Source organism: Coturnix japonica, chromosome 10 (assembly GCF_001577835.2).
Source record: "Coturnix japonica isolate 7356 chromosome 10, Coturnix japonica 2.1, whole genome shotgun sequence".
NCBI classification, from domain to species: Eukaryota; Metazoa; Chordata; class Aves; order Galliformes; family Phasianidae; genus Coturnix; species Coturnix japonica.
This window is the reverse complement of record NC_029525.1, coordinates 7804519-7832217: the sequence shown is the minus strand read 5'-3', so window position 1 is coordinate 7832217 and position 27699 is coordinate 7804519. Positions and strand designations below refer to the sequence as shown.

Here is a 27699-nt window from a genome sequence, read left to right as displayed (position 1 = left end):
AGAGCACTGGTGTTACTGCATTAGCTTTGCATCTCTTAATGATTTTATTTTGCCTATCTTCTGTTTTCCCAGTGAGCATCGAGCTGAATCTCTCTCTGTGGATTTGTTCTAAGCTATTTGTTATACAGCACCCTCGTCATTCCTGGAGCTTGTGTCTGTATTCCTGGTTAACTGGTTGCTTATTACCTTTATACATTTGTCTCGCCAACAATGCAGTGCTCAGCCAGGGGTGTCATAGTAACCCATTTTCTGCTGACAAGGAGGAGTTACACCGAATTTGAAAAGAAACCCAACACCTCAAAGGGCAGCATGTGAGAGGTGGCGTTTATACTGAAGTTGTGCAACCCTATACGCGGCCAAACGTGGCCAGGTTGCCACTCCTGCCAGGGATGCCACCCACATCTGTCTGTGTTGTGCCTGCATCAGCTGTTTCCCGCAGCCCCGTGCTGTTGCCGGGTGTTGCTGTGCCTCCCGCAGCTCGCTGCAGCTCTCGGCACTCTTTCCTGCAGGCAGGCTCTCCTGCTCGGCCCCAGGTGCCAGCGGTTTCCTGAACCTGCTTGTGCGAGAGACCCTGCTGGGCTGAGGTGGTAGCAGAAGCCTGAGGTAAGTGAGTGCTGATTAAAAAGAGGGGTTTTATCGCCGTGTCTGTAGAAAAACGGCAAAGCACAGCAGCGGTTCTGCAGTTCCCTGAGTCAGGCAAGGCTCCTACGGGCAGCTCTTTGCAGGAAGCGAAGCTCTCTGGAAATATACTGAAATCCTAGAAACAACGTGCCGACCTAGAGCACTAATTCCCCGATCAGTTTGGTCCTCAGGCAATGGCTTCTTCTGAAAGCAGACACAGAATTCAGCTTTCAGCAGTAAAAGTAGCGTAGTTTGCAGACCGATTCAGGGACCAGTTTGCCCACTTTTATTCAAGAGGAAATAAAAACAAACCTTCCCACTCCGTAGCTCCTAATGCTCTGTCCCTATTGGTGGCCTATTTTTCTGCTTAAGGACAGGGAGGGTCTGTTGAGTCACACACAATCTCATGCCCTCCTCCTCCTCTCATTTAAATATTAATATGATGAATTATTACTAGAGTAACAGCTGTGCACTGCTCGTATCACAGAAACATAACCTCCTCCTCCTCATCAGGTCGCAGCTATTCCTGACTTGCATTTTCTGGTCGACCTTCTCACTTGTTCTGTATGACTTTTTAAACATCATTTTGTTAGTTCTGGTGTGGTGTCGTTATAATTGGTTTCGCTCTGTTCTTTCTGCTTAAATATTAATGATACTGAGGAAGTCAAAAGATAGCTTCAATAATGGTAAGTTAAATGTCTGTGTATACTCATATGAGATCTGTATGTTTAGAGAGCAAAGTATAAAGGATTAAGGTGGAATTTTCTACCTAACATTTAAAAACCTCTCTCTTGAGAATAACCAAAATAGCAATAGACGGTCTGTTATACAAATGAAAGCATTGTACTTTAGTCAGCTAATGCCTCCAGATAATTCAAAGGAATAACTAACATTGTACCAAGAAGTACTAACACGTTGCATTCTCTGTAGATAAAGTGTTATAAGACAGGCTGCTAATTAATAGGGAGGCAATCTGTAAAGGCTGCTGAAAGTAAGTATTTAGCATCAAAGAAGGGGAGGGGATATGAAAGAAATTCAGCACTACAGGTTATCTCAGTAGGATCGGAAGCACCAAAGTGGAGTATTCACAGGGAGATTGGAAAACGTTCAGTCCTGTGAGTAAAGGTCTCCCTCTGCTAAACACCTTTAGAATGTTTCTTGTGTTTGTGTGTGTGTGTATGAGTGGTTTAACAAGCCCATGTGCTCTTTCTCATCTCGAGTGTCGCTTCTTGTAGTGCCTTCACGCTGCAGAAGGGGTGGCTGGTTTTGTTGGTGCTTGGATTGCTGCTGGGAGGGCTTAGTGCCAGCTGGGTTGTGTAGAAAGCAGCTTTCCTGGATTTTCCCAATTGCTAATGCTTAAAATTGAATGAAAACTTGCCCAAACTACTTGAATTTTAACTCGCTGTTCCTTGTTACTTAGGGAGAAAAATCTGAGATACTCTTACGGAGACTTTAAAATGAAATGTCCGTATTTTGATCTGAAAATCCTCACTTTAAATTTTTCCCATAAGTGACCCATGTTCTAAAGCCAAACAAAACGCTTTCTGTTTGAATAAAATATTGTGTAATTTGTTTGTTGTTTTTATTTTTAAAGCTGCTCCAAAACTGAATGGGGAACCTTAAAAAAAAAAACAAAAAAACAGCAAATGGAGTGTGACCCCATTTGTAAATCTTACCCTTCTTTTCTCACTCCTGAAGTAACTGGTAGAAACTCAATGCCCCAGTCAGCCGGGACAGTGACTGCAGGAGGGTGACAAGGTGCTGCTGAGAAGGAAGAATGGGAACAGAGCACTGAAAAATCTCTCTCTTCAGTCCCAGAGCCTTCTAATGCAGTGCTAAAAGTAGTGCTGCTACTTCTTGAATAACTTTTCTACTCTGTGCTCTTTTCTTTCTGAGCAACTACTTCACTAGATGCACAGCTCCCGATCGTGACCACTCTTGATTCCCACTGTAGCCTGCAAGGGTAAGCTCAGGGGTTGGGATGTGCTTGGTGCCAGGCAGTGCTCGCTGGCAGGGAGCTGTGTGCTCTCTCTGTCTATATAGATAAACAGATATTTTTTCCCATCTGTGTTCTGTGCCTCCTAAAGTTTAATGGGAGTCAGAGGTTGTTATGTTTTTTTCTTTAACTTATGGTTCACATCAGTTTTTGTTGATGTTTAATTTGTGTGAAGGTTACTGTGCTGCAAATTATTTACCAAATATGCTGCTTTTATAGAGGCTTTTATACCTTATTAAACTCAGCGTGTATCCCTAGGTAAGATCCCATTCCGAACAGTACCTTCAGATGATTATTGGCTGTGATTGCAAATGAACCTTGTAGCAATCTCCTAACAGCCGTCCGTCCTTGTGGACAGAAGAGAAACCTGCTGTCAGAACTACAAATAATTTACGTAACCCAATTTAAAGCTCTAACAAAATGTTCCCTTGTTAAGAGGATTGCTATACTTAATGTGCGAGATGGAAATACTTTCTGAAGGTCAGGAATGCACAGAAGATAGATTAGATCTCTGGAAAAGTCCAAAAATATATTTTTAACAGATTTTCCTGTCAGACGTTGGACTTGGCATTGCGTGAAGCTTTATGTAAGCACAGCTCCATTCCTGTAAATATAAACACTGTGCTCACTCTGCAGAGGGAGAGGAATGTCTAAGCTTCATCTCGGCACGTGGGAAAATATGAGTGAGTGAGGGTAGGCTGGGGGCTGCCATCACCTGCAGCACAATAAACATTGGTTTTAAGGAACAGAAGGGTGAGAATTTGGAGTTGTATTTCCTAGGCTTCTGCTTGCCGTAACTGTGAGCATTTTGCTGAAGGCTCACAAGCAGCTTGTGTGCCTTCTTCAGGTGATGCTGTCCCTGCGGGGTGGCAGAGGGTGGCTTACATGGGCAGGGGCAGCAGGAGGGACAGGTCTCATTTTGGGATCTCCTGTCCCTCACTCAGTAAAGACCCCAGGAGCAGACCTGCTGCTGAGTGACAGGCAGGTGGATCAGCCTCCATGAAAGCCAGAGAGCGGGGCTGTGGGAAGGGCCTGTCAGCCAGACCAGGTCCCGGCTTGTGCTCCTCAGCTGTGACCCATCTTTGTGAAACTGTCTGGGGAAGCCACAAAACCTGAGTATGACATGTTGGAAAACAGCTTTGTGAAATCTAGCTTTTCATAATAGGATTGGTGTGGGGGTGTCTCGGAGTGCTTGTCATGTGGAGATAATAACAAGTTACAGCCTCTGACACCACCTGAAAGCCAAGCTAACGCTGCCTTGTTGCTGTCTCTTCCTATTCCCTGAGCATAGTCCCTCCAACCAGCCAAAAGCTGAGGTTATGGAGAAGCTGATGATGGAGATTAGTCCATAGAATCGTTCAATATTTGTTGCAGAACAGGGAATCATTGGGTATATCAAATAGAGCCTTCCACGCCCCCAGCAGCAGCGCACAGCCTCCCTGTGCCCCACAGCTCCGCACTGCCAGTGCTCCTTTGGTCTCCTTTCTCAGTATGCCTAGTGGCTTTCAGGCTCCCAGGGCATGTCAGGAAAAGGCCACCTAGAAATGCAGTGCAGCCTGATAAGGGGCCTGGGTGCAGAGAAGCAGCTGTATATCTGTTCCTTTGCCCACAAGGAGAAGTGATGGAGAGCAGCTTTAGGGCAGTGATATGGCAAAGCACAGCATGGCTCTGGTGAGGCTGCGGATCTCCTGCATTGCCACGGTCTGGAGGAGTACTTGCCTCTTTTTGGATAGATGCAACTTGACTGACTGCTAAGAAGTCTTTGGATAGAAAGGTTTTGTGCCAGGTACACTTCCAAGTCCCAACTTTGCTAAAAAATTTAGCTCAACTGCTTTGTCATTTTACAAGAACTGGGTTGGAGGAAAGCATTGATTTTTGCCCTACTTTTAAAGCAGGTGAACAAAGAGAGTCTTTAGAAGTCCCTTTGCCTGTTCCAGAACAGGAGGGAATTCTTGAAATCAGGAATCAAAGCTGTGTTTTATCCTTGTGGAAAATCTCTTAATGTACATGAACTGGAGACCTCAGGTTCTGCAGGCTGGATAGATGTGGTAGCAGACAAATTCCCTGAGCAGTCTGTCACAACTGGGTGTGTTCCAGCTGAGAAAACTTCTGCACAGGAATTCTCCTGTGACTGTATCTGTGGGCTGCTGCAGGTTTGGTTGGGTTGGGGCACCTTAATATGATGTAAGCGGACCGTTCCTCCCATGTGCTGCTTTCAAAGGCTCCTGCAGGTAAGAAGCTGGAAGCAGCTGGTTGGCTCAAATGCAGAAATGAGGACTGAATGAGTTGGGAATTCTTAAGGAATAGGGGAGAAAACTTTATAAAGTTTTGGGGTTGGGGAGAAAACTTTATAAAAAATGTAAAAAACCTTACTTGAATTTGAAAGGAGAAAAGCAAATAGCAACTGGGGATTGAATGGGAAATGAGAGTTGGAGAAGTCAGCAGAGCAGCTGAAAGGGGGCAGAGAGGCTGGTGTGAAGGGTGTGCAAACACAGCTACATGGGGATGTTCTGGTGCTGGGAGAAGAACCTGGGCAAAGCCCAGAATTATCCACAAATGCTCAAAATTCAGAACTTTGTGGATGTGCAGTTGGTGAAAGAAGTACCAACCGCTTTGAAAACCTGAATGGCAGAATAAAGTACCAATTGCTTTGAAAGTTCTAGGAATTTCAAATTGGCTGCTATTAACAGTTACTGTGACCTTGATCTTTGTGACTCAGATCACAAAAGGAGAAATGATGATATCCTGGGAGCTTTGCAGATTGTAGAAATGAAATTAATGGATATTTGCAGAACCCTTAAGCCCTGTAAAGCAAAAAGTTCCCCTGTGATTCTGTCCTCAGACCAGGGCAGGACACGATAAATAAGACATAGGGCAGTACATGGATTTTATTTTTCCTGGTATCCAATTACTGCTAATCAGGTGAGCACTATCTGTCTTGTACGATGAATGAAGCAAAGCACTGAGCACTTGTGGAGACAAAAAGAGGTATCTGTTCAGGCAGCCAACCTATGTGAGAGCAGATAGAGCTTGTTCTGATTACCATGATCGTCATGGCAGATATAGCTCCCTTGAAAGGTCACAGAAGTTTACTAGTTGACATTAAGGCCATATTCCCATGTTCTCCTGCTATCTGAAACATTAGAGCAATCAGGAAGATAAATTTTCTTGCTCCTCTGTGTAAAAAGGTTCAAAAGTTTCAATTACTGCTCTGCTTTTTCATTTGATTTCAGCAGTTACTGCATGTTCTTGGCTGAAGTTCTCCAACTTGACAGTGGCCTGTATGAGTCTTGCCACTGATTTACTATTGCTCCTAGCAGTGATTACATCTGTCTTGTTTACCAACAAGTATCATTGGATTAAGGAAGATAAACACTGGGTTCAGAGTAGTACTTTGAACTCAAATTGTACATATAGTCCTTGAATCATTTTTTTTTTTTTTTTCTACAAGTAAATGAATTGCCTAAATTATTTAAACAGGAGTATTATCACAGACCATTATAATCTCATTTTTCTCAAGTATTTAGACAGTCCATGCAGCTGTGGAAATACCAGCCTGGATAGTCTGACAGCAAAAAATAAATAGCTGACATTCTGAAACCTTTGCTGGGCTGGGGCAGAAAACAGCAATTTCGTTTTAGTGAATATTGCACTGCATTTTGAAGACAGGTGTGTGTACCAGGACAACCTGTGGGCCAGGTCTTCCTTGGAGTTGCCCTTGAAGAAGGATGTTGGAGCAGCACAAAGGAGACTCTTTGTCCAGGCCTGTCAGGATGGTTGGACTCTGGCAAGGGGTGAGACTTGCATCCATCCTTGGCAGAAAGGTTATGTCTTTTCTGAGACAGTTTGTAGCTTAGAGAGGCTGTTTTGGAGAATTTAATAATGAGGAAAAGATGAGAGTTTTGTAGGCTGCAGTTTGTCCCTCTGGGCTGCTCTTTCAAGACAGACTACCAGGAAGAGTCTTCCCACTGTTCCATGGCTGAAGCCTAATACTTCATTGCTTTGGGTCACCAAGTGCAATCTCACATTGAGTAGCCTGGCCTTGTCACAGATATTCTCCTGCAGCTGAACAGAAATGTATGGGCTTGTGCACCTGTCTTCTTTGATAATGGTTGCAAAGGAACATAGACTGGGCTTTCACCTGGCTCCTGGCACTGTCAGCTGCCAGGAACAGTAGACATTGTGTCCATGTGTGCTCAGTTACATTGCCCTGGATGACAGCAAGAGCAGTCATGTAATTTCTATTATGACATCAAGGTCTGCTGAATTGCAGCAATCGTGAGAATGAAGTATTGCAATTAGAGCTGATCCAAAGGTTGAAACTCTCCTTCTTCGATTATCTCAGATGCCTTGTTTTGGGAGTGCCCAGATTAAACAGTAAGAAGGAATTTGAGATAAGGGTTAGCAACATTTCTGTTTATTAAGTAGCACTATCAGTAATTGATTTTAGATGAGGCTTAGATGTTTCTCCAATGTTTCATTAAAAAGAAAGAATGAGGGCAGAATGTCTTCCCCCCCATCAGAAAATACAGCTTTAGGTACATGTGGCATCTCATAAGTTTTAGTTCTAACAGCTTTGTACCAAACACGACTGTACGTGATGTGACTGGGCTGCTTCTCAGTGATTTCTCAGCACTGTGCTGTCCTGTGGAGCTATTTCTGTGAAGCAGTCTGCATTAGCTCTTTACAAGAAGAGCACGTCTTTGTGGAGCAGGCTGTTCAATAAATAGGCATGTAGGTACCTTTTCTTGGAGGTCAAGAAGCAAACAGCATATATAGGTTTTCTTTCCAAGTACAGGAAAGAATGAGGTCCAGGTCTAGAGTTCTAGTTTTTTTTTATGCTGGTGATCATTAAGGACAGTGGGATCTCATGCCCTGGCATTCTCATTGAGTTCTGCAGAGACTGACAGCTTTGCCCACCTTCTCCTGTATCCTCTCAGACTCTTCTCTCATGCTCACACACGATGCATGAACAGCACTAACGAGTAGACTTGCTTTTATTCCTGGAATTTATACACAGGCAGATGGATTCTGTTTCTGTTTGCACAGCCTTTAACAGAGAAGGTTTGGGACGGTTCAGTTTCAGTACTGTCTGATAGAGGTTATAACTGTATATCTCCAAGATAACAAAAGATAACAAAAATTCATTGCTTTCAGTGCAAAAAAAAAAATCAAATTCTTCTTTAGAGTTTAATAAATTCAGAGCTCTGGTAAAGTCAGTTACTTGGTACAGAAGCTTAAAAAATGTGCTGTGTATTATGTATTCCTGTCATAGGTAGGAAGCACTTCGAGGCTGCTTTGTCTGTCGTGGGAACAGATAAGTAACAAACAATGAACAGAAACTCTCCATTTCTGAAAGCAGGGCCGCCAGAAGGAACAAATGTCAGCTCTATGTCAAAGAAAAACACCAGCAGAGGCCTCATGCTACTGTGCCTGGGGCTGACCCTGCATGAGATGGCACTGCGGGGGGCTGTGGGGATGCACCTGAGTGCTTGATGACCCACCAAAGAAAGACAGCTCTTCTGCATGCTGCTGCCGTGCTGCTCTCAGCACTGAGAGTCTCAGCAGGCACATCTGTTGGGTAGGTCACTGTGTCTCACTAACACTTGTAGCCTGCTGTACAGAGAACACTCAGTCAGCGGTGGTTTGAAAGCACAGTGAGGAATGGGATGAGCAGGGCTTGCTGGTGTTGGGAAGAGTTGCACCTTGGTTGGGAGCACTGCAGGAAGGCTGCAGTTAATGTGCTGAAGTTCAGCCCATTGAGAATTCTACTGTGGACTTTACCCGTGTTGCAACTATGTCGGGGTATGTGGTTGAGTTTTACCTTCGTGGAGGCTGACAGAAACAAAATGAGACAGTGAATTGCTTCTCCAATATGTACTAATATTGCGAATAGGAACAGATAGTTATTGGGATCAAATGAATAAAGATGAACTTCTAAGCAGCTATTCTTGGAGCCCATTTAAAGCAGTTTGAATTGGAGGAGACTTTGCTGAAGCTGATGGTAAATGCCAGGGTAAGAAGATGATCCTGGTGTTTGGCACCAGCCACAATCTGGAGAATCTCCAATGCCTGCTGGCATTTAGAGCATGTCAGGAGCAGAAAGCTCCGCCTTATTAGTAAAAGACAAAGCGAGTTTAGACAATTCTGCTCAATTTTTCCTCTTCAAAGGAAAATTTAATTGTCCTGGTTTTCACTGTAGTGTAGTTGCAAGCAAATACTTTTTTTTGCTGGAGTTGTAATATGGTGGGTAGAGATCTTGTGCTTCACAAACCTGAAACCCACTGCATAAGTGATGCTTCTCTGCAGTTGTTTTGGGGTTGTTTTGTTGTTGTGGGTTGTTTTTGACCTGTGCAGTAGTCAAAAGTGCAAGTCTCTCTTTCCCGGGCACTACAGGCAGTTGCCCTCTGTGGAGTGGACTGATACCTTACATCATTTCCTGTCCGAACCTATTTATAGAATGTCTGCTGACTGCGGCATCCAGGCAAAACTCAGTTTTCATGAGAAAACAAATGGTTTGGAAATGCATTCCCTCCCAAGAGTCTCAAAACTGTTGAAAAAAGCTTGAAGTATCTTTGAAAATCATAATGAAAGTTGAGATTTAATGGGGTTGGAGAACGTGGGGAAATAAATAATCTCATATAGTTACACTGAAAACCTTTGGAAATTGATGGTGGAATGTATACTGAGAAAAAAGTTATGGATGAAAAGGGAGAGGAGTTGGTTCCAGAGCTCTCTGTTATTAAAGTAAAATCCTCCTGTTTTGATGTCTGAAGGTACATCAGAAACAACTTAGGCTACCTTTTGCAGTGCTGAGTACATGCTGTACAACTGGATGGTAGAAGTTCTGTAAAAATGTTCTACTTTTCTGATATCTGCTGAAGGGAAAAAAAAAGAAAAGAAAAAGATGAGAGAATGTAATTAGCACAGTTAATGACACTTGGGCTCTCTCTCCAGCATCAGGAGGCTGGTGGGGGTAGGAAGCTGATGGCGGCTGTAGGAGGTGCTGGGAGAAGCAGTGTGCTTCCAAGCAGCCCTGCTCTGCTATTTCAGGAATCCTGAGTAAGTGTTGGCCATGGCTGACACACACCCAGAGCAGCAGCACTCCCACCCGCTGCCCACCTGCCCTGGCCCCACGGTGCTTCTCACCTGCTGGCCTTTCACCATCCTCTGTTGCATCCCCGAGCTCTGGGTACAGTCACTGTGGTATGCAGGGCAAAGTGAATGGAGGATGGTCCCTGCCTGATGGGCTGTGAATTAGTTCCAAAGGTACTCCATGCAACTCGAAGTCCAACTGGTTTCACCCTGTTGCACTGCTTTGGAAAGCACCACAGTGACACAGGTGACCTAGGCTGGATCCAAGCCCATATTCCAGCCACGCAGGGCTCTGCAGGGGCTGTGTCTGAGTGGCAGCAGTGGCCTAAGACTCCTTCAGCACAACCAGATAGCAATATTTTTCCAGCCCCAAATGTCTCGTGGCAGCACCACATCTCCTCCTGATTGCTCACAAAGATTTCCTCCTGGCTGTGAGCCAGCCCATGTGCAGTTTATTGCAAAGTAATCTCTGAAAGTGTTTGAAATGCCTCAGCTTGCTCACTGCTCCTCCCCTTACGAGCCTGTAGATAACATTTGTTGCTATTTGATATGTAAAAGTTGCACAGCCTCAGGCTGAAAGAAGTCTATCAGCTGCTGCACGTGTGTTTGTATTGAGCTTTGCCCCCTGTAAATGTATTTCAAGAGGATTCTGGTGCTAGCGAACATGTTAGCAAATGTTAGTTGGATAATTTTTTCTCTGTCAGTGACAAGCACTGCAATACCAGCTGTATTTACAGTCATACAACAGACACTTCATCTCTGTAATGCAATAGCAATTAAAATGCTGCAAAAAGCTGCAAGTAGGAAGGGTTACTGTTCTATAGCAACTAACTGGAGTAGTTCTGCATGAAAATGTGTATAGTTCTAAAATGAAATGCAGTAGCTCTGCAGTGAAATATGATTGTTCTGGGTAAATCCATCATCGGGCCCTTTTAACTTGTGCTGAAGTGCCAGTGTGTCTCGTGTCCTGTGCTGGGGAGTTAGAAGAAACTCAGGTCACTCGGAGCAGCCAGGCATGAACACGCTGCATCAGTACGATGTGCTCAAATCTAATACATGCTTTGGTCTCCTGCCTTCATTGCCCACCCTGGTAATTTTTTCTATGTGATTACTATTCAGTGCATGAAATAGTAACGTCTAACTTCTATGCAAGATTAGATAGCAAGGAATTAAAAAAAAAGGTCCCAAAATCTGGAAGAGCTCCTGCTTTGCCAAGTGAATCTCACACAGTGAGGCTGCTTTCAGTGTTGACCCAGCTATAAGTTGGGTCATGTTCTATGGTTTCCTCTTCTCCCAGTATTGCCATGGCTTCACCAGCTGCTGCTTTAGGCAGCTCCTCTGTCCATGTGCTAAGTGTAAAGACACAGAAAATGTAGGCAATGGAACTGCCTGTCTTAAAATAAATGCAAGCTATTAAGAGGGGACTCTGTCCAGTTAAGGCGTACTGTATTGCCCTAGATTGCTGATCGTCTACCAAGGGGGAAGAATTCAGTTCAGTTGTAAGTTTTTAATGACTTTTTTTTTCCTGCAGAATCACAGAATTTCCAAAGTATGTCACAGCACCATTTATTTCTAACCTCAGAGTGAAACATTCTCTGTGAGTGACTTCCTTTTTCCACCTTCGTTTGCCCTTTGTTCATTGCTGCCTTTGCTTTGAATTGGTCTCTTTGTCAATAGTCTGTTCTTTTCCATTTTCCTGTTGTTTCACACAGCGATGAAGACCTCAGGGTTTGCCTTTTTCCTTTCTTCTCGCTCCTCTAATGTTCTTGTATCTTTTTTCCCTTGTCATACTGTAAATGGGTACAAACTTTGCTCCAGCAAACTCAGTTCTACCCAATGAATGCGTGAGGTGACGGTGTGCTGTCTGTGCAGCGGTAGCTTTGGTTATTGCCTAGCAGAGTGTAACTCAGAAAGGACTCTGACACCACATTTTGGTTAAAAAGAACATGTAAAATGGTGATTTGTATGTGATTACCTGCCGATCATGTTGGCGTGAAAAGAATGGTGTCAATGAACTCAGAGAGTCTGCATCAGAAAAATGTGTTTGTGTAAAATAATAAAGAAAGGAAAAGAAAAACCTATATACAATGTGGAAAGGTGCAGTCTAACTTTTCAGTGAAGCTCAGTTGTGCCTGGACTTCTGTGCTGAATTCCAGCACTATAAGTGTATGATGGCAGAGCAAGGAAGGGGTTTGCAACCTCACTGGTCTTCCAGTGTCACCAAAACACCTTCATCTTCACTGGGAGCAGAGTCTGCTTGGTGTGAGGTAGCTGAGATGAGGAGAGGCCCAGGAAGCAGTGATTTCCCACAGAAAAACTGAGACAAAAGCTTGGAGCTGCCAAGTCACCTTGGGCAACCTTTTTGTGCTTCTCATAGTCTTTCTTCCATTGCCAATCTTAATGGGTGTGGCTGCTAAAAAAAAATGCTTGATTCCCTTTTATGCCACAAGTAGTGATTCACGCTTGGACTGAAATAGTACCCTGGAATTTACTGTTTGATCTTTTTGAACATGGATCTAATAAAAGACTCATTGTTTCAGTTCTAATTATTTTTTAATTGCTGGGCTTTATGGCCTTCTAAGACCAATTTCTTTTCTTACTCTGCAGTTAATATCTGCAACTGTTTTCAAATGGAACGGTATCGTATAACGTATCATCTACAAGCAATGTAATTGTGTTCTTAGGGGAGCGGGGAAGCAATTCAATGCAGGAATTTATAGCTAATTAATAAGCTATCAAAAATCCAGGTATGGATTAGCAATTAGGCTGATTAGATAGCTAAAAATTGCAGAGCAACACTTCCCTGAGATAGGAGGATCTCATTCACTACGTTTACGCACAGACTGTGCTCTTAGAATGGCAGAGAATAACTCAAGGAAGGCTGGGGGGGCAGAGATCTTGATTCATTGATTAGGAACCCAGAAAACTAGTGATACATCTGGGCTACATGAGATTTGGGAGTGAGCCTGTAGCTCACTGTGTTTGCTGCACAACTTCACAAATGTCCGGGGCTGCTGTGCATTAACTCCACGGATGTATCACTTTTCCACCTGATGTGACAGTGTGGGTGTTGGCAAACAGTGTAGTACAGTGATAGGGTCTCCAGCTGCTGTTGTGAGGCTGTAGTGTATCTTTTTCCTGCTGTGATGTCCTAGGATCAGATTGTTTCTTTTTTGTCTCCCATAATGAGAATACTTTGTATGGGTGGAAGGATTCTTTAATTAAGTAAATAGCTTTGGCTTTCAGACACTTAAGCCACTGCTGCTCCTGCTTCTTTTTGTGCGTGTCCCAAATCTCTCCTTTTAATGCAAATAAATTTTCCTTTGTGGCTTGGCTATGAGCGCTGTCCTAACATCACCTCTTCCAAGTATGCGCTCTTGCAGTTTTTTATAGACTGTATTTAAATACAGGCCTCTGTAGCAGCCAGTGCTGCAGTCCTCCAGTGCTGCTCTGCCTGGCAGTTAGATGCCACTCTGTCTCTGACTTTTGTCCACCGCTGGCAGCATAGCCGGCTGCCTATAAATTACCAAATATCGTAATGAACAGCATCTCTTTGGCTACTGACATCTGTGTGTAAGCTATTTGTCCAGCACCAAGTTAGCAAATGCCCCAGTCAACTCTTCACTGCTCCCAGTAAGAGGGGAGCAGCTGGCTGGGGAGCAGGCAGTACCAGTGGGGCTGTGCCAGTTCCCCCCCCTGCAGTCCTTTGTGTCGTGGAACTGGCCTTTCCATTCTTCCCTTTCTCACTTACTCTTTAGAGCAGTGCTGATTCTTCCTGCACCCATCACTGCCAAGACTTATTGTTACGAGCTGGTGCGATATTTACAACTGCCAGGGTCAATAGGACGCTGCTGTGTGGGTAGCAGAGGAGGGAGGCACAGAGCCCTGTGCACTGTGAGCAACTTCTGCGCTATCTCAAGCCAGAGATAATCGGTTGAAACAGTAAAAATGAGCATTAATTGTTCTATCTTCTTTTGAGTCATCGCGCGCTGACAGGGCTGTGTGGGACCTGGGGAACGCCCCAGAGCTGTGCTGAAACTCCCTCCGTGGAACCTCAGCTTTCCTTCTGCTGCACGCAGCACTGTGATTTTCCTGCATCTCTGTAAGCCTGAGAACATCTCACCTTGCACCGAGATGTTCGCAGAGAAGTCTCATGGGGAAAACATTTAAGGTTTGAATTATTTCGCTTTCTTCTGTTGTACTCGTGGTTTAGAGGAAAAAGTGGAGTTTTACTGTCTGTGCCTACATCCAGTTAAGAGAGATATAATTGCAGGTGAGGACTAGAGAGCGAATGACTGCTGGAGTGAGAGCTGTGGGAAGCAGCGTGCAGGTACTTGTGGGAAAAGCATTCAGGGCCCCAGTGACACAGAGAACGTGAGTGGGACCATTCTCTTCAAGCAGGAGGGCCGCTCTGTCCCCCTTCCTGCGTGGGCTGATGGGGAAGCCGGGCCTGCCGCCGGCTGCACGGAGCCAGCACTGCAGGCTGTTATACCCGTGCAGAGCCGTGTGCGCCGCCCGGATCCGTGCTTTAAGTCCGTGGTGTCTGAACCGACCCCTGGGCCTCGCCGGGTCAAACGCACCAGTGGCGGTGAGACAGCGGCGTTGTGATGGAGCACAGACCGCAGCGCAGGAGGAAGGGGCAGTTGCTAACAGCAGCTCAGACGGTATCAACAGGACGCCGACTACCTTTGTGTGCCTCTGACGGCAGCAAAACACCGCCGGTCTCTAAAGGACCCCGACCCACCACCCCAACCGCGGTGACGAGCGGTTCTGTGGGCCGGGCCGTCCCCGCTCCGGACCCCGCAGTCCTGGCCCCGCCCGGCCGAGGCGGAGCCGCCGCCGTCCCCGCCCCCGCCTGCCCTGCGCGCCGGGTTACATGGCGGCGGCTGCGGCGGCGGCGACTGCGGCGAGGCGGGCGGGCGCCGGGCGGGAGCCGGTGTCGGGGCCGCGGGGCCCGGCCGTGTGAGCAGCGACAGCGCCCGATGAGCCCGGGGAGGCCCGTGAGTGCGGTCGGGGGGTTCGGGGGAAGGCGGGGCAGGTTGCGGGGCTCGGCAGCCGCCCGCGCGGCCCGGCCCGGCCCTCCGCACAAAGGCGCTTTGTTCCCTCCCGCCGCGGCGCCCCCTGCCCGGCCCGCTCCGCTCCTCTGTGCCGGCCCGGCCCTGCGCACTGCGGCGGAGCGGGGGCGGCGGAGGGACGGAGGGACGGGCCGCGCTGCGCTGCGCCCCGGGAACGGCGCCTCCCTGGCGGGGCGCGGGGCTCCCTCCGCCGGGCCGGGGGCAGCGCGGCGCGGCCTGAAGGGCGTTTGAAGGTAGGGCCGGGCCGGGCCTCGCGCCGAGTGTCCCTGCGTTCGTTGGCGGGTGCGCGTTGTGCGTTTGAGCCCGGGGATGGATGCGGCCGGACGGGCCGAGCGGGGCCTCGAGCGGGGCCGGACTCGGGAAGTCGGCGGAAGTTTGGCTGCACCGCGCGGGGCTCCGCGTCGGGACTGCGGGGCGCCTGCACCGGGAGCTGAGGGCGGCACTGCGCCCCGGGGCAGAACGGAGCGGAACGGAACGGGACGGAACGTGCTTGTGCCGAGCGCTCGTTCTGAGCGGAACTCGGTGCCGTTTGTGGCCGGCGGGACGCTGAGGTAATGGGGTCATTGTCTGCCGTCATGTGCCCGGTGCGCCTTGTTGTGAGCCCCATTGTCAGCGGGCGTGTATCTGTGCGCGCATATCTAAACATTGCGATAGCGCCGAGTGTTTATAAACCGGCTGTGCGTGCCAGAAAGCGGGGGCTTAAAGTTGAGGCAACTTCTGGCTTGGTAACAGGGGCCAGTAAGTGTTTTACACGGCCAGCACGGGGACAGGGAGCTCTGCATCTCGCCCAGCCCTGTAGCCGGGCAGACAGTACGTTTCTTCAGCAGCGGTAAGGAGAAGCGGCAGCTCCTGCCCAGTAACCCACAGGGAGGGCTGCACTGCCAGCCCAGCGCTGCTCGCCGGGCTCCTCCATCTCCTCTAAGACACTTGTGACCCAGCAGCAGTCGCTCCGGGAGCGGTGGGAGGCAGCGAGCAGCGGTTCTGAGCTGGCGATGACTCACTGCCTACTGACTGCAACGTGGCTGCTCCGAAACAACGCTGCTGCCCTGTATTTCTTTAGTCAGAAGATAGCACTTAGCAGGTTGTATAACGCGCCGTTAGTCATTCCTGGGCTTTCTGTTGTGAGTAATGATTTGATGGTGATGCGGTTTGCGTGATTAATTTGACTCGTATCTTTCCCCTTTCCGTCCTGTTTGGATTTCAGAAAAAGTCAACGGCTCGGACTAGTGTCGTAGTGCACATCCTGTTTGCTGAATGCAGCAGGAGAGCCCTGTGCTCAGCTTGAGCACGGAGTTGGTCTTGTATTGCATAGTGTGTGGGGTGAGGGCACAGTCCCAGTCTGCTCGTCCACTCAGAGCTGTGGGGGAAGGGGCAGGAAAAAAAGCAGTAATAATAATAATCATTTCTAAAAGGTGCTCTTGGAAAGGTGACGGCTGATGTAAGCAGAGCCATCGGTGCCCCAAAGTGAATGAACGGCCTGTTTGGCACAAATCAGGGTGATTAACCCCTGTCTGTAATGCGCTGCCATGTGTGACGGACCGTTCGGATTTAGGTTTGTTACGTGACCGAGGAAGGGGTGATCGGGTTCTTTATTTACTGCTTGTTTTCAAGGCAGGTGCTTGGGGGCTGGTGGTTACGGCTGACAGCGAAACTGAAAATGCACCGAGTGTGTCCCTGTTGATCTTTAAGTATGAGAGCCTGGAAAAACAAACCCTAATTTCTCTGAAGTTAGAATTAGCTCTGAAGAAATATTGTTATTTTGACCTTATTTTGGCTTTTAAAAAGTCATGATTTAATCTTGATTATCCTTTAGTTATTATTTTGGTTGGAGTGAAAGGAAGTTTAGGGTTAACTTGCTCCTACCCACATCTGGTCGCAGAACTGCTGGTGAGGCTGGTGAGGTGTCTGTTTGCCATTAACTAGATGGGGAACCACGAGCAGTGTTTCCAACCCCAAGCAGAGCCCTGGGGCTGTGTGAGGCAGCAGGAAGGGCAAAGTACAGCATGGCTGTAGTGCTGCTTGTGAGAGGGGGGGTGGGCTGAAGTAGCGGCTGTAGTGCAGAAATGTGTTGTTTGGTTCAGACATGGGTCTGCATGAACCTGCTGCACACCTGCTATTTGTTAAGATACTATAAAAGATCACTCTTAAACTACTGAATCCTAATTTGGGTTGCTTTAAAGCAGGCTGTTTCTGCTGGGGCTGTTTCTTCGCAGACAGTCTCTGCTTGTCCTCATCCTTGCCCCGTGAGGCACTGTCTCTGTTTGGGGGTCTGATTCCCAGCATTTTCCCCTGGTCTGAGTGCTGGCTGGGCTTTGGGAGCAGGCTGCTTGCTCAGAGCGACACAGGGAGCTGGGAGCAGGATGGGGTCAGACTGAAGGCTGCAGCAGGTTGCTGGTGTCATCAGCAGATGTTTGTTTCCTTGGCTAAGTTGCTGTGATTCTTAGAGCGACGATGATCCTTCTGAAAAGGTCTTAATTAGTGGTTATGTAGTGGAAGGGTACAGTGGAAGCTGGTGATTGAAAGTGTATCATTGGGGGGGGGGGGGTTCAGAGTGAAAGCATTAGGACCCCCAGCTGGGTGAGCAACTGGGACATCACTGCTCTCCTGGAGGAAAGCAGCAATGTCATCCTCGTCTGGTGCTGCTGCTTTCACGGTGTTTGGGGTAGCGGCTGGGTTAGTGAAGAGCCCTGCAGTGCTGCTCCCTGCTGCTGTTGGGTCACTTCTTGTTTGAATCGTTTCCTGTGTTCTTCAGTGGAACCAGCTGAAGTGGAGGTTCCAGATGAGTTGCACAACTGCTGCAACCCAGCCGTGTGTTGCTGAATGTTGAAGACATCAGTGATGTGAAACAATAGGCTTATTTAGAAGGGGAGAGTAAAACTGTATGAGCTGGCCCCGTGGGTATAAAACACAGTGCAGCTGAGGGTGTTGGGGCAGTGCTTGGACCTGGGCTAAGTGTGAGATGTGATGTGGGGAATGACTAAAGTGAACTAGTTTATTAGCAGGCAGCAGCTCAATGTGAGTGAGCCTGAAACTGGTGCATGCAAAGGAGAAAATATTTTTAGGCTTTTATTTAAAAAAATAAAAACCGAGAGGCTGGGCCTCTTAACACTTTGGGTATAGGAGCGCTGCACTCAGCAGTGTCAATTCAAACAACAAAACCAGCAGAGGGTGACTTGTTTCCTTACCTTTCTCCTTGATGCAGGCTGTCCTGGGTGTGCACAGGGGGAGGCTCGGTGTCCTGCACATGTAGGATATCTGTTTATCTCTTTATAGGGCAGCCTTGCGCTGCAGGAGTGAGTGGTGGTCCTGAGGGCTTTGCAGCACTCTTGTTCCTGTTTGCCAGTCTGCCTTTTGTATTATTTCTGCATGCGATTCTGATTAACGAATTAGGAGGCTGTTGTTGATATTAATTTGTCAGCTGCTGTGCTGCTAGGAGTATGGAAACTTGTTCTGCTTATTCCTGGTTGTTTCACTGAAATATTAAGTGCAGGAACGCTCTCCCTTTATACTGCTAATTCTTAATACTAGGATAGCTTGGAGAACCTTTCTGTTTGCAGAGACGGCTGGCTGTAGAGCTCAGATGTGTTCAGTGATTAACTATGTTTAGATTGAAGCGAGGACATCCTGTGTCTTGCTGTCACTCTGGTCCTTGGGGAAGAGCATCTGAGTGGAGCTGGCCCAAGCTTGCCTTGCTGTGCAGGGTGTGTTTCTGACTCTTGTTTTGTGGTGTCTGAGCTTCTGGAAGGAACAGTGGGGGTATTCTGCAGAAATATAATGTGTTCTTCATAACAGCGTTCTGCTGCTGCAGACAGGGGAAACCTACCGAGAAAATTGCTACTTTTGTTTTCGTAACTAGTAATTGCATTTATTAGGCCATTAGAAAAATTAATGATGTCTGAAAGTGCCCATACATTAGGGGAAACGGAGACCATATTGGTTGTTATGTGAAATGCTGTCCTTGTGATTTATTCCTTTCTGTAATCTAGCATGACTAAATGTGGAGGTAGTTGGTAAATTGTAATTTATGTAATATCTAGGAGATGTCCTTGTGATTCCAGCAGCAATCAACATGGAGAGGTAGAGCAGGGCTCTGAGTAAGATTCATGCAAAGTCACAAGGGTTTAAGGTGGTGAATTCAGTCAGTCTTGGAAGTGTGCTCCCTTTATCCTTTCTGTGAGCGCTGAACTGCCCAGTTTTGGCTTTAAACAGAGTGGAAAGAATGACTTCAAAACTTGGTGGCTGAGCTACGGGATATTTATTGTTGCTGACTTGTGTCTAACAGCTGTCATGGAGAATTCCAGGTTCTTTCCTTTCTTGAACTCAGGAATATTTTCCATTGATGTGCCTTACGTTTTCACTAGGTTACGTATATAAAACTTTGGCTACACGTGTTTAGAAGTGATGGTCTGGTGATTATTGCCAATTCCTGTCCGCAAGAAGTATGAAAAGGAAACGTCACTTCTACTAGCTCAGCTTTAGTGGTGACCCAACGTTTTGTGAATGAACACTATTAGGAGCTGGGAGAGGTAGAGGACTTCTGTACATGCTGGAATACTGATCTCTCTCTGTCTTCTTTTCAGGTTGCCACGGAGTAAGATGGATGGTAGCTTTGATTGTGATTGTGGTGAGCTGGAGCCACCTGATCATTAACAGAAGGCATCTTTTGTAAATCAAGAGCTGCCAGTTTCCTGTTTAACCAGACTGTAAACAAAGGAGAGGAAAAAGGAGGAAGAAGAAAAAATAGTGCTTACCAGCACCGTAGAATGACGCTGCTCAGGACCAGTCCAACACTGAATGTATCTGCACTGTGAGGAGGAGGATGTTAATAGAAGCCTATTATGTGCATATTTATTCACATTTTTGTTAAATGTTAACCAGTTTAGCACAGTAGAGCTGAGTGCATAGTATGTCATTTCATTCCGTTTGAGTTTCTTGTGAGTATTTTCTTTAATGTCTGCAGAAATGCTGCACCTTTCTTGAACTATGAATGCTGCAATCTTTCTATCTTATGCTCGGTTTGAGTTCTAGAGCTGACGGGCTCTAAATTCAAGGGGACACAACAGGCCTGGCTGGCTCATAATGAAATGAGAGTGTCAAGAAACCATCTTGCAGTCGAAGCCAAGTGTTTCTTCTCCCTTTCCGTAAGACCTTTCCTTCAGATTCCAGTGGAAGTGTCTCCGTGTGTTTACAGAAGCTTAGTAGTTTGAGGAAAAAGAAAACGTAAAGAATTTTAAAATGGCAGAGAAATTTGAAAGTCTCATGAACATTCATGGTTTTGATCTGGGCTCTCGGTATATGGACTTAAAACCACTGGGCTGTGGTGGAAATGGCTTAGTTTTTTCTGCTGTCGACAATGACTGTGACAAGAGAGTGGCTGTCAAGAAAATTGTCCTTACGGATCCCCAGAGTGTGAAACATGCTCTACGTGAGATCAAAATTATTCGAAGACTTGACCACGATAACATTGTCAAAGTATTTGAAATCCTTGGTCCTAGTGGAAGCCAGTTAACAGATGATGTGGGCTCCCTGACAGAGCTGAACTGTGTTTACATTGTCCAGGAATACATGGAGACGGATCTGGCTAATCTGCTAGAGCAAGGCCCTTTACTGGAAGATCATGCCAGACTTTTCATGTACCAGCTGCTACGTGGGCTCAAGTATATCCACTCTGCAAATGTTCTGCATAGAGATCTCAAACCAGCTAACCTTTTCATTAATACCGAAGACTTGGTGCTGAAGATTGGGGACTTTGGTCTTGCACGAATCATGGATCCTCATTATTCCCACAAGGTGTGTGAAGAGTGGAAATATTTAAGTGATATGCTGACAGCCGTGCTTCCTTAAAATAGTTCCTTCTCCCTTCTTGCAGAATTAAATAAAATTGCTGGTTCTTGTTGAGGTACTTAGAGTAAAATCCAGTCTGTAGAAAGCTTCTTTAGCAGTAGGATATCAGATTAGGGGTCGTACGCACAGTAGACATGAAGTACTTGCAAATCAAATGAAACAGGTCTCTAGGTGACATCTTTTATCTCAAATGGGGGCAATTAACAATTACTGCAGCATAAAATAAAGCATAATTAGATATATTCAGGAAAAGCAGGTTATTTTTAACCGTGAATACCGAACTTGGGATTTTTCAAGAGCATCATGTAGAGGCATAATTGAGTAAGCCTTAGGTAAGATTATGAATGGTACATGCGTAGTGTATGAGTGTGGCCAATTTCCTGGGATTTATTCAGAGATGCTGCATTCCTGGTCAGCCGATGTCTCCTCAGAGAGTTAATTATTTTGTCTGCATTTATTTGGCACCTGGGAATTACAAAGTTTTATTGTAGGGTCTGATTAATAAGTGGAATCACGCTTGTCTGTTGTTACTGTTGGTTCATAAAGACAGTGCTGTTCATTTTAAAAGGTAGTACATGACTTAGAACTATTCCTGAGGTCACAAGACCAAAATCTTTCAAGTATTGCATTGAAACATAAGGAAAAAAAAAGTAATTAAAAACACACCTCTTTTTAAAGGAAGTAATCATTTTCTTTGTCTGTTTTTCTGTGTTTGTTAGGGCCATCTTTCTGAAGGATTGGTAACTAAATGGTACAGATCACCCCGGCTTTTACTTTCTCCTAACAACTACACTAAAGCCATTGACATGTGGGCTGCAGGTTGCATCTTTGCTGAAATGCTGACTGGGAAAACCCTCTTTGCAGGTAAGCAGAGGAAAAATATTGTTTGTGTTCCTAAAAGGAGCAGTATTGCCTGGTGATACTCCTAAGGAAGGGTTTGTTCTCCTGGTTAGTATCAGTTCTCTCCAGCTGTCAGGATAATGCTGTATTATTACACAGTTGTGCTGTAAATCGATGCGTTTGTGTGTCTTAGTTGTGTATTTCAATCAATAGCAGAGTTTAACATAGTGAGCACACACGTGGTAGATCTTCCTGTAGTTTGGTCAAGCTCTATTTATTGGCTGTGTAAGAAATGTTCTAAATATACATTCTGTGAGTTGACTTGGTGTGCTCCCCCTGCTGATGGGGATTCAGTCTATGGAGCAGATGTGCTAATCTAGAGCAGTCCCCTGAAATGCTGATTTTTGTGTGGATTCTGGGCCTTCACCAGCAGCTGTTCTGATGCACTTGCCTCCTGCTGGCTCACCTTACTGGGGCTGTATAGATAAAGCTCTCAAAGATTTGAGCTTGTGGTTCAAAAGTCACATTCCTCCTAGATACATGTGGACTAAAACCTCTGCAGTAACTCTCACCTTTATACACCAAGATAAAGAGAACGAAGGATTTTTCTCATTAAATACTATTAAAGGAATACTGTCACCCTGAAATCAGAATTCTGTATAAGTCAGTGAATAATGGGCAAGGAGGATTTTCTTAGAATTGCACTGATTTGCTAACTCTGAGCTAATAATTATTGGAGTAATGCTTCCAACTCATAAGTGATGTATTAGATTGCTTTGCCCCAAGTACTCCTACTGAAAAACAGCAGAACATGGGAGAAAGTCTGGATTTTGGCATTGATGTAGATGGACTGTGGTTGCCGTGCAATGCCACCAGTAGCACTTGAGCTGTTTGCTTTGCTTTTTCCCCTTGAATTGCATTAATATTTGCCAAAGTAACCGTAATTTAGGCTTTTTTTTTTTTTTTAACTTGGTCTTAATAACCAAAGTCAAGTTATTTTACAGAGTTGTTTGAAGGGCTTGTTTTGGTCAATCTGTAACTTCTTGCCTGCTCCTGAATTGTCCCCTTGGCATCTTGCTTTCTGGAAAGCTAAAGGAACAGGAAGAAGGATGAACACCTGGGGTGGGGAGGGAGATGCAATGTCATGGCTGAGGAGTCCAGTAGCTGTTTCAAATAACACTGACTTTTATCTTTTTCTCTTAATAAATCTTTTAGAATGTTAATCCCACCTAGAGAGGGATGAATAAAGCTGATTAATTTTAGCGTGGATTGGACATGAAGTAATAGTAGAGCAGAATTCTATTTGCAGCAAACTATGGGCAGTCTGCAAGGTTGTATTGGGAGTTTGTAGTATGTTGATATGAGGCTGTGCTGACTCAGCTGGGGAATGCAGGGCTCAGTCACTTTCTCTTCAGTGACTTGGCTTTTCTTTACTCAACCTGGTAAATGCATGGCAGGGTGTCCACTGCAGGCTGGACATTCAGACCACTGGAGCGAATCAACAGCATGTAGAGATTGAGATGGTGCAGCCTGTATCTGTATTTAATGAGACGTGTCAGTATCTCTGATTGCCTTGAGCTCTTTGGGAAAGGAGGGAAGCAGTGGCGTGCAAATAGCCCTGTATACAGGGGTGGAAGTGCTTGAAGAAGAAATGACAGCGTGTCTTCTCTTGGTCTTCAGGTGCGCATGAACTTGAACAGATGCAGTTGATTCTAGAATCAATTCCTGTTGTACATGAGGAGGACCGTCAGGAGCTTCTCAATGTAATTCCAGTTTACATTAGAAATGATATGACTGAGCCACACAAACCTTTAACTCAGTTGCTTCCAGGCATCAGTCCTGAAGGTAAGTAATTCCAAAGAAATATTTCTTATAATTAAAAAAAATCATAGAATAGCAGTGATCACCATAGCAGTGCACATCTGTAAGTGTTACAGGGAAGTTTCAGGTGGAAGAGTCTGTATTCTGTGATGGATTGTCCTCTACTGTAATAAAGTAAAAGAACAACACCACAATTTGATACACAATAGCTACTTGGCCACGTTGGGAGTAGAATCGTGCATCTGTGCTGGACCTGCTAATGCTGGGAGACTGACAGAACTGCTCTATTTTGAGACGCTGGGGTTCTAAATATAAAGGAATGTTGGGATTGAGTTGACTTAAAACAACTCTCACAAATGTTGGTTTGTGTTTTGCTTTTTTTCTTAAGTCCCCAAAACAATCTGTTTTGAGCCTTTGTTTTGAGCAGTGTTTCATAACAGTTGGTGGGTACTGATTCCATTTGAAGCATTCTGTCTTGTAGTATTTCTTTTTTTCCTGTGCTAGGCTAAATTAGTGTAGATCCTAGGATTGACCTCTACTCTTCTGTTTGCTATGGCTGCCAAATGGTAGTTGGGGGGGTGTTTGGGCAGTAAAGTGGTAGTAATAGATACCTCTCAGTTGGGGAGCTATGCTTTCTAAGCAGACACACACCTCCAGAGCTGAGCATTACTCTGTGATCTTCAATTCGAGATGTCTGAGATGTCATTTTTCTCCTTTTAAATATCTTTTACTCTGCAGCACTGGACTTTCTAGAGCAAATTCTGACATTTAGTCCCATGGATCGATTGACAGCAGAAGAAGCTTTGTCCCATCCTTACATGAGCATTTATTCCTTTCCAACGGATGAGCCTATTTCAAGTCATCCTTTTCACATTGAAGACGAGGTTGATGATATTCTGCTGATGGATGAAAGTCACAGCCATATATATAATTGGGAAAGGTAAATTTGTTACTTACTGTGGCGTGTAGCATTACTGAATTGTTTCCTATTTGAAGTCATGTTGCTTCTTGGGCATTGTTTCCTTTTCTACTCATTTCTCAAGAAAGAATCACTGGGCTTATGACTCATAAGGCTGACGTGGGTATGCTTATATGTTCCTGAGATATGTTTGAGAATCTAAAATCTAAAGTTTAATCTCTCCATTACTGTTTAGTTTCTTTTCCCTTCCCCCCTCCATGTTTTCACTTGTGTAGATTGCTCTCATCCAATGCTCGGTACATACAGCAATAAGGAGAATTACAGTAGCGGTATTTGAAGTGCGTTACGCTTTATAGAAGAGCTCTGTAGATGGAGTGAGCTGTTGTACATAATTCTGGATTTGAATCTTTCAGATGTGCATATGAGGATTGCTTTATGCCAGATTAAATTTAAAAAACAATACAACAAACAACCTGGAAGAGGTACCTGATTTGATTAATGAGAAACTTCTGTTACCTTTATTGAATTGTTATTATGTGAGGGAACTGCTAAATGTAACTGTCTCTGTCTTGGGAGCTAGAAGACTGTTTTTAGCTGCTAACGCTTAGGAAATTGTTTTGCAGATACCATGAAAGTCAGTTTTCAGACCATGACTGGCCTATTCATAATAACTATGAAGCTGATGAAGTTCAGCGTGATCCAAGGGCTCTTTCTGATGTTACTGATGAGGAAGAAGTGCAAGTAGATCCTCGCAAATATTTGGATGGAGATCGTGAAAAGTATCTGGAGGATCCTGCTTTTGACACCCACTTCTCTACTGAGCCTTGCTGGCAGTATTCAGATCACCACGAAAACAAATACTGTGATCTGGAATGTAGTCACACTTGTAATTACAAAATGAGGTCATCTTCATACCTAGATAATTTAGTTTGGCGAGACAGTGAAGTTAACCATTACTATGAGCCCAAGCTTATTATAGATCTTTCAAACTGGAAGGAACAGAGCAAAGAAAAGTCTGATAAGAAAGGCAAGTCTAAATGTGAAAAGAATGGATTGGTGAAAGCCCAGATAGCACTTGAGGAAGCATCACAGCAACTCGTTGAAAAAGAAAGGGAGAAGAATCAAGGATTTGACTTTGATTCGTTTATAGCAGAAACCATTCAGCTTAGTTTACAACACGAGCCTACTGACGTTGATAAATTAAATGACTTGAATAGCTCGGTGTCTCAGATGGAGTCGAAAGGTTTAATATCGAAGTCGGTAAGCAGAGAGAAGCAGGAGAAGGGAATGGCTAACTTGGCACAGTTAGGAGCTCTGTACCAAACTTCTTGGGACAGTCAGTTTGTAAGTAATGGGGAGGAGTGCTTCCTCATAGACCAGTTCTGTTGTGAGGTGAGGAAAGATGAACAAGTTGAAAAAGAAAATACTTACACCAGTTATTTGGACAAATTTTTTAGTAAGAAAGAAGATGCTGAAATGCTAGAACCTGAGCCAGTAGAAGAGGGGAAGCTTGGGGAGAAGGAGAGAGGGGAGAGCTTTCTCAGTAACAGTGGAGAACTCCTGTTCAACAAGCAGCTTGAGGCTATAGGTATTCCTCAGTTTCATAGCCCCGTTGGTTCGCCACTGAAATCCATCCAGGCCACGCTAACGCCTTCCGCTATGAAATCATCTCCCCAGATTCCCCACAAAACGTACAGCAGCATTCTGAAACACCTAAATTAAAACACTCAGCAGACATTTCTTTTATATTCATGAGCTGTGTTTGTCTTTTTTTATTACTAGTGTAAGTAATTTTTTTACTTGAATCAGACGGTGTAATTTTGGTATGGATTTCATTAGCTTTCTGTTTACCATTGTTTTTACGATCCAGAATTCCTTTCTATACATCAGTTAGCTTTGTTTTTAAACTGGCATGTCGTTTGCACACAGAATTAAAGAATAGAGCAAAATAATGCAAAATGCAGGAGGTAACAAAAAGTGCACTAAACCAAGTAAAGAAACAAAACCATTCTCTCAGTAAAACAGTGTCCATGTTTTGCAGGAAAAAAAAAAAAAGAACCTTGCCTTGAAATGTACACAGTGAGACTGTACAGAAATTGCATGAGAATATCTATTTTTTTTTTCCCAATAGGTTGTTGTTTTATTTTTTCCAGACGTGCATCTTTGAGAGGGTTTCATACTGTACACATTTCTTAGACACATGATACCAGCAGCAACTGAAACGAATGCAGAATTTGGTACGCATGTGTTATCTACCTCAAGGTAACAGCAGTATGTGGCAAAACGTTCACCACCCATAGTGCTTCTCATGCTGCACTTCTATTTAGCCAGCATTATCGTAGTCGCTCTTCTTACTGAAAATCATTCGGTATTTATAAATGTTCTGGTATGCATTCTTTATAGTGAAGTGTTAATATGCAGCACTTTTATTTATTTTAGCAGATAAGTCTATTTCTGTAATTATAGAAAGGCAACTTAATTTGGGAGTTACGTTTCAGATACGAGTTTTTGTTTAGCACTATGGTTTTATTGCCTACATAGCTGGATATATATCGACATGGGCTTATTCTGAGGCTATCCAATACATTTTTTTTCTAGTTTTCATTTCAAGTAAAGCACTCACTGTGTATAGGAATTTGTAATTGGAGGTGCTTGATCTCTACAAAAGAAATTAGGAATCGCTTTATTATAAAACGCTCCTAGAAGTCTTAATTGTGTTCATTTCTAAAACCTTTTGTAACGTTAGTTGTGTGCATGGAAATAATTAAGGTACAACATTACTGTAGGTTAAAGTTCTATATGGTGAGACATTTTGTTTTTACTGTATGTTTTTACTGAATGATTCCTGCCCCCTTCCCTCCCCCCCCCCCAAAGCAAGCATGAATTAAAATTAGGTTAAATATAGCATGTAGCATCTCGGTCTTCTGAAAATTTGTTTTCCCTTCTGATTTATTATTATTATTTTTTTTTAATTAAATACTGGATGTATCATTGGCTCCCCTGTTTAAAACGAAAGACAAATAAAAACATGGCCAGCAAAAAAAAAAAAAATGACTGTTGTTTCCTGGTGCTTTATACAAAGAGAAGCAAACAGCTGGGGCTGTAAAAACCACTGTCTGTGCTATGAGGGATGTCGTGCTGCTGGGCAATGTGCTGCATGGAGCTCAGGGTGGGTGGGAGCCTGCCTTGTGTCCTCCAGGCTGGGCAGGCTCCAGAGATGGGATAGGACAAGGGGGAATGGTTTTAAACTGAGACAGAGGTGGTTTAGGTTGGATATTAGGAAAAGTTTGTTACCTAGAGGGTGGTGATGCACTGGAACAGGTTGCCCAGGGAGGCTGTGGATGCCCCATCCCTGCAGGATTCAAGGCCAGGCTGGATGTGGCTCTGGGCAGCCTGGTCTGGTGGTTGGAGACCCTGCACACAGCAGGGGGTTGGAACTGGATGAGCACTGTGGTCCTTTACAACCCAGGCCATTCTATGGTTCTGTG

The 27699-nt window shown here is 44.9% G+C and overlaps 1 protein-coding gene across 6 annotated transcripts; it reads left to right on the top strand.

The window, feature by feature from the left end:
• The first annotated feature begins 466 nt into the window (after nucleotides 1-466).
• Nucleotides 467-27111, top strand: MAPK6 (mitogen-activated protein kinase 6). Of its 6 annotated transcripts, none has more exons than XM_015872812.1 (6): nucleotides 467-603; nucleotides 19368-20577; nucleotides 21351-21495; nucleotides 23152-23316; nucleotides 24031-24232; nucleotides 24835-27111. In XM_015872812.1, exons 2-6 carry the CDS (start codon nucleotides 20023-20025, stop codon nucleotides 25931-25933), a joined length of 2166 nt encoding a protein of 721 aa, XP_015728298.1. In that variant the 5' UTR covers nucleotides 467-603; nucleotides 19368-20022; the 3' UTR covers nucleotides 25934-27111. The 6 variants fall into 6 exon arrangements, with proteins under 6 accessions (XP_015728298.1, XP_015728294.1, XP_015728293.1 ...); XM_015872808.2 differs by lacking the exon at nucleotides 467-603 and adding an exon at nucleotides 1136-1307; XM_015872807.2 differs by lacking the exon at nucleotides 467-603 and adding an exon at nucleotides 14585-14712.
• The last annotated feature ends 588 nt before the right edge of the window (nucleotides 27112-27699 follow it).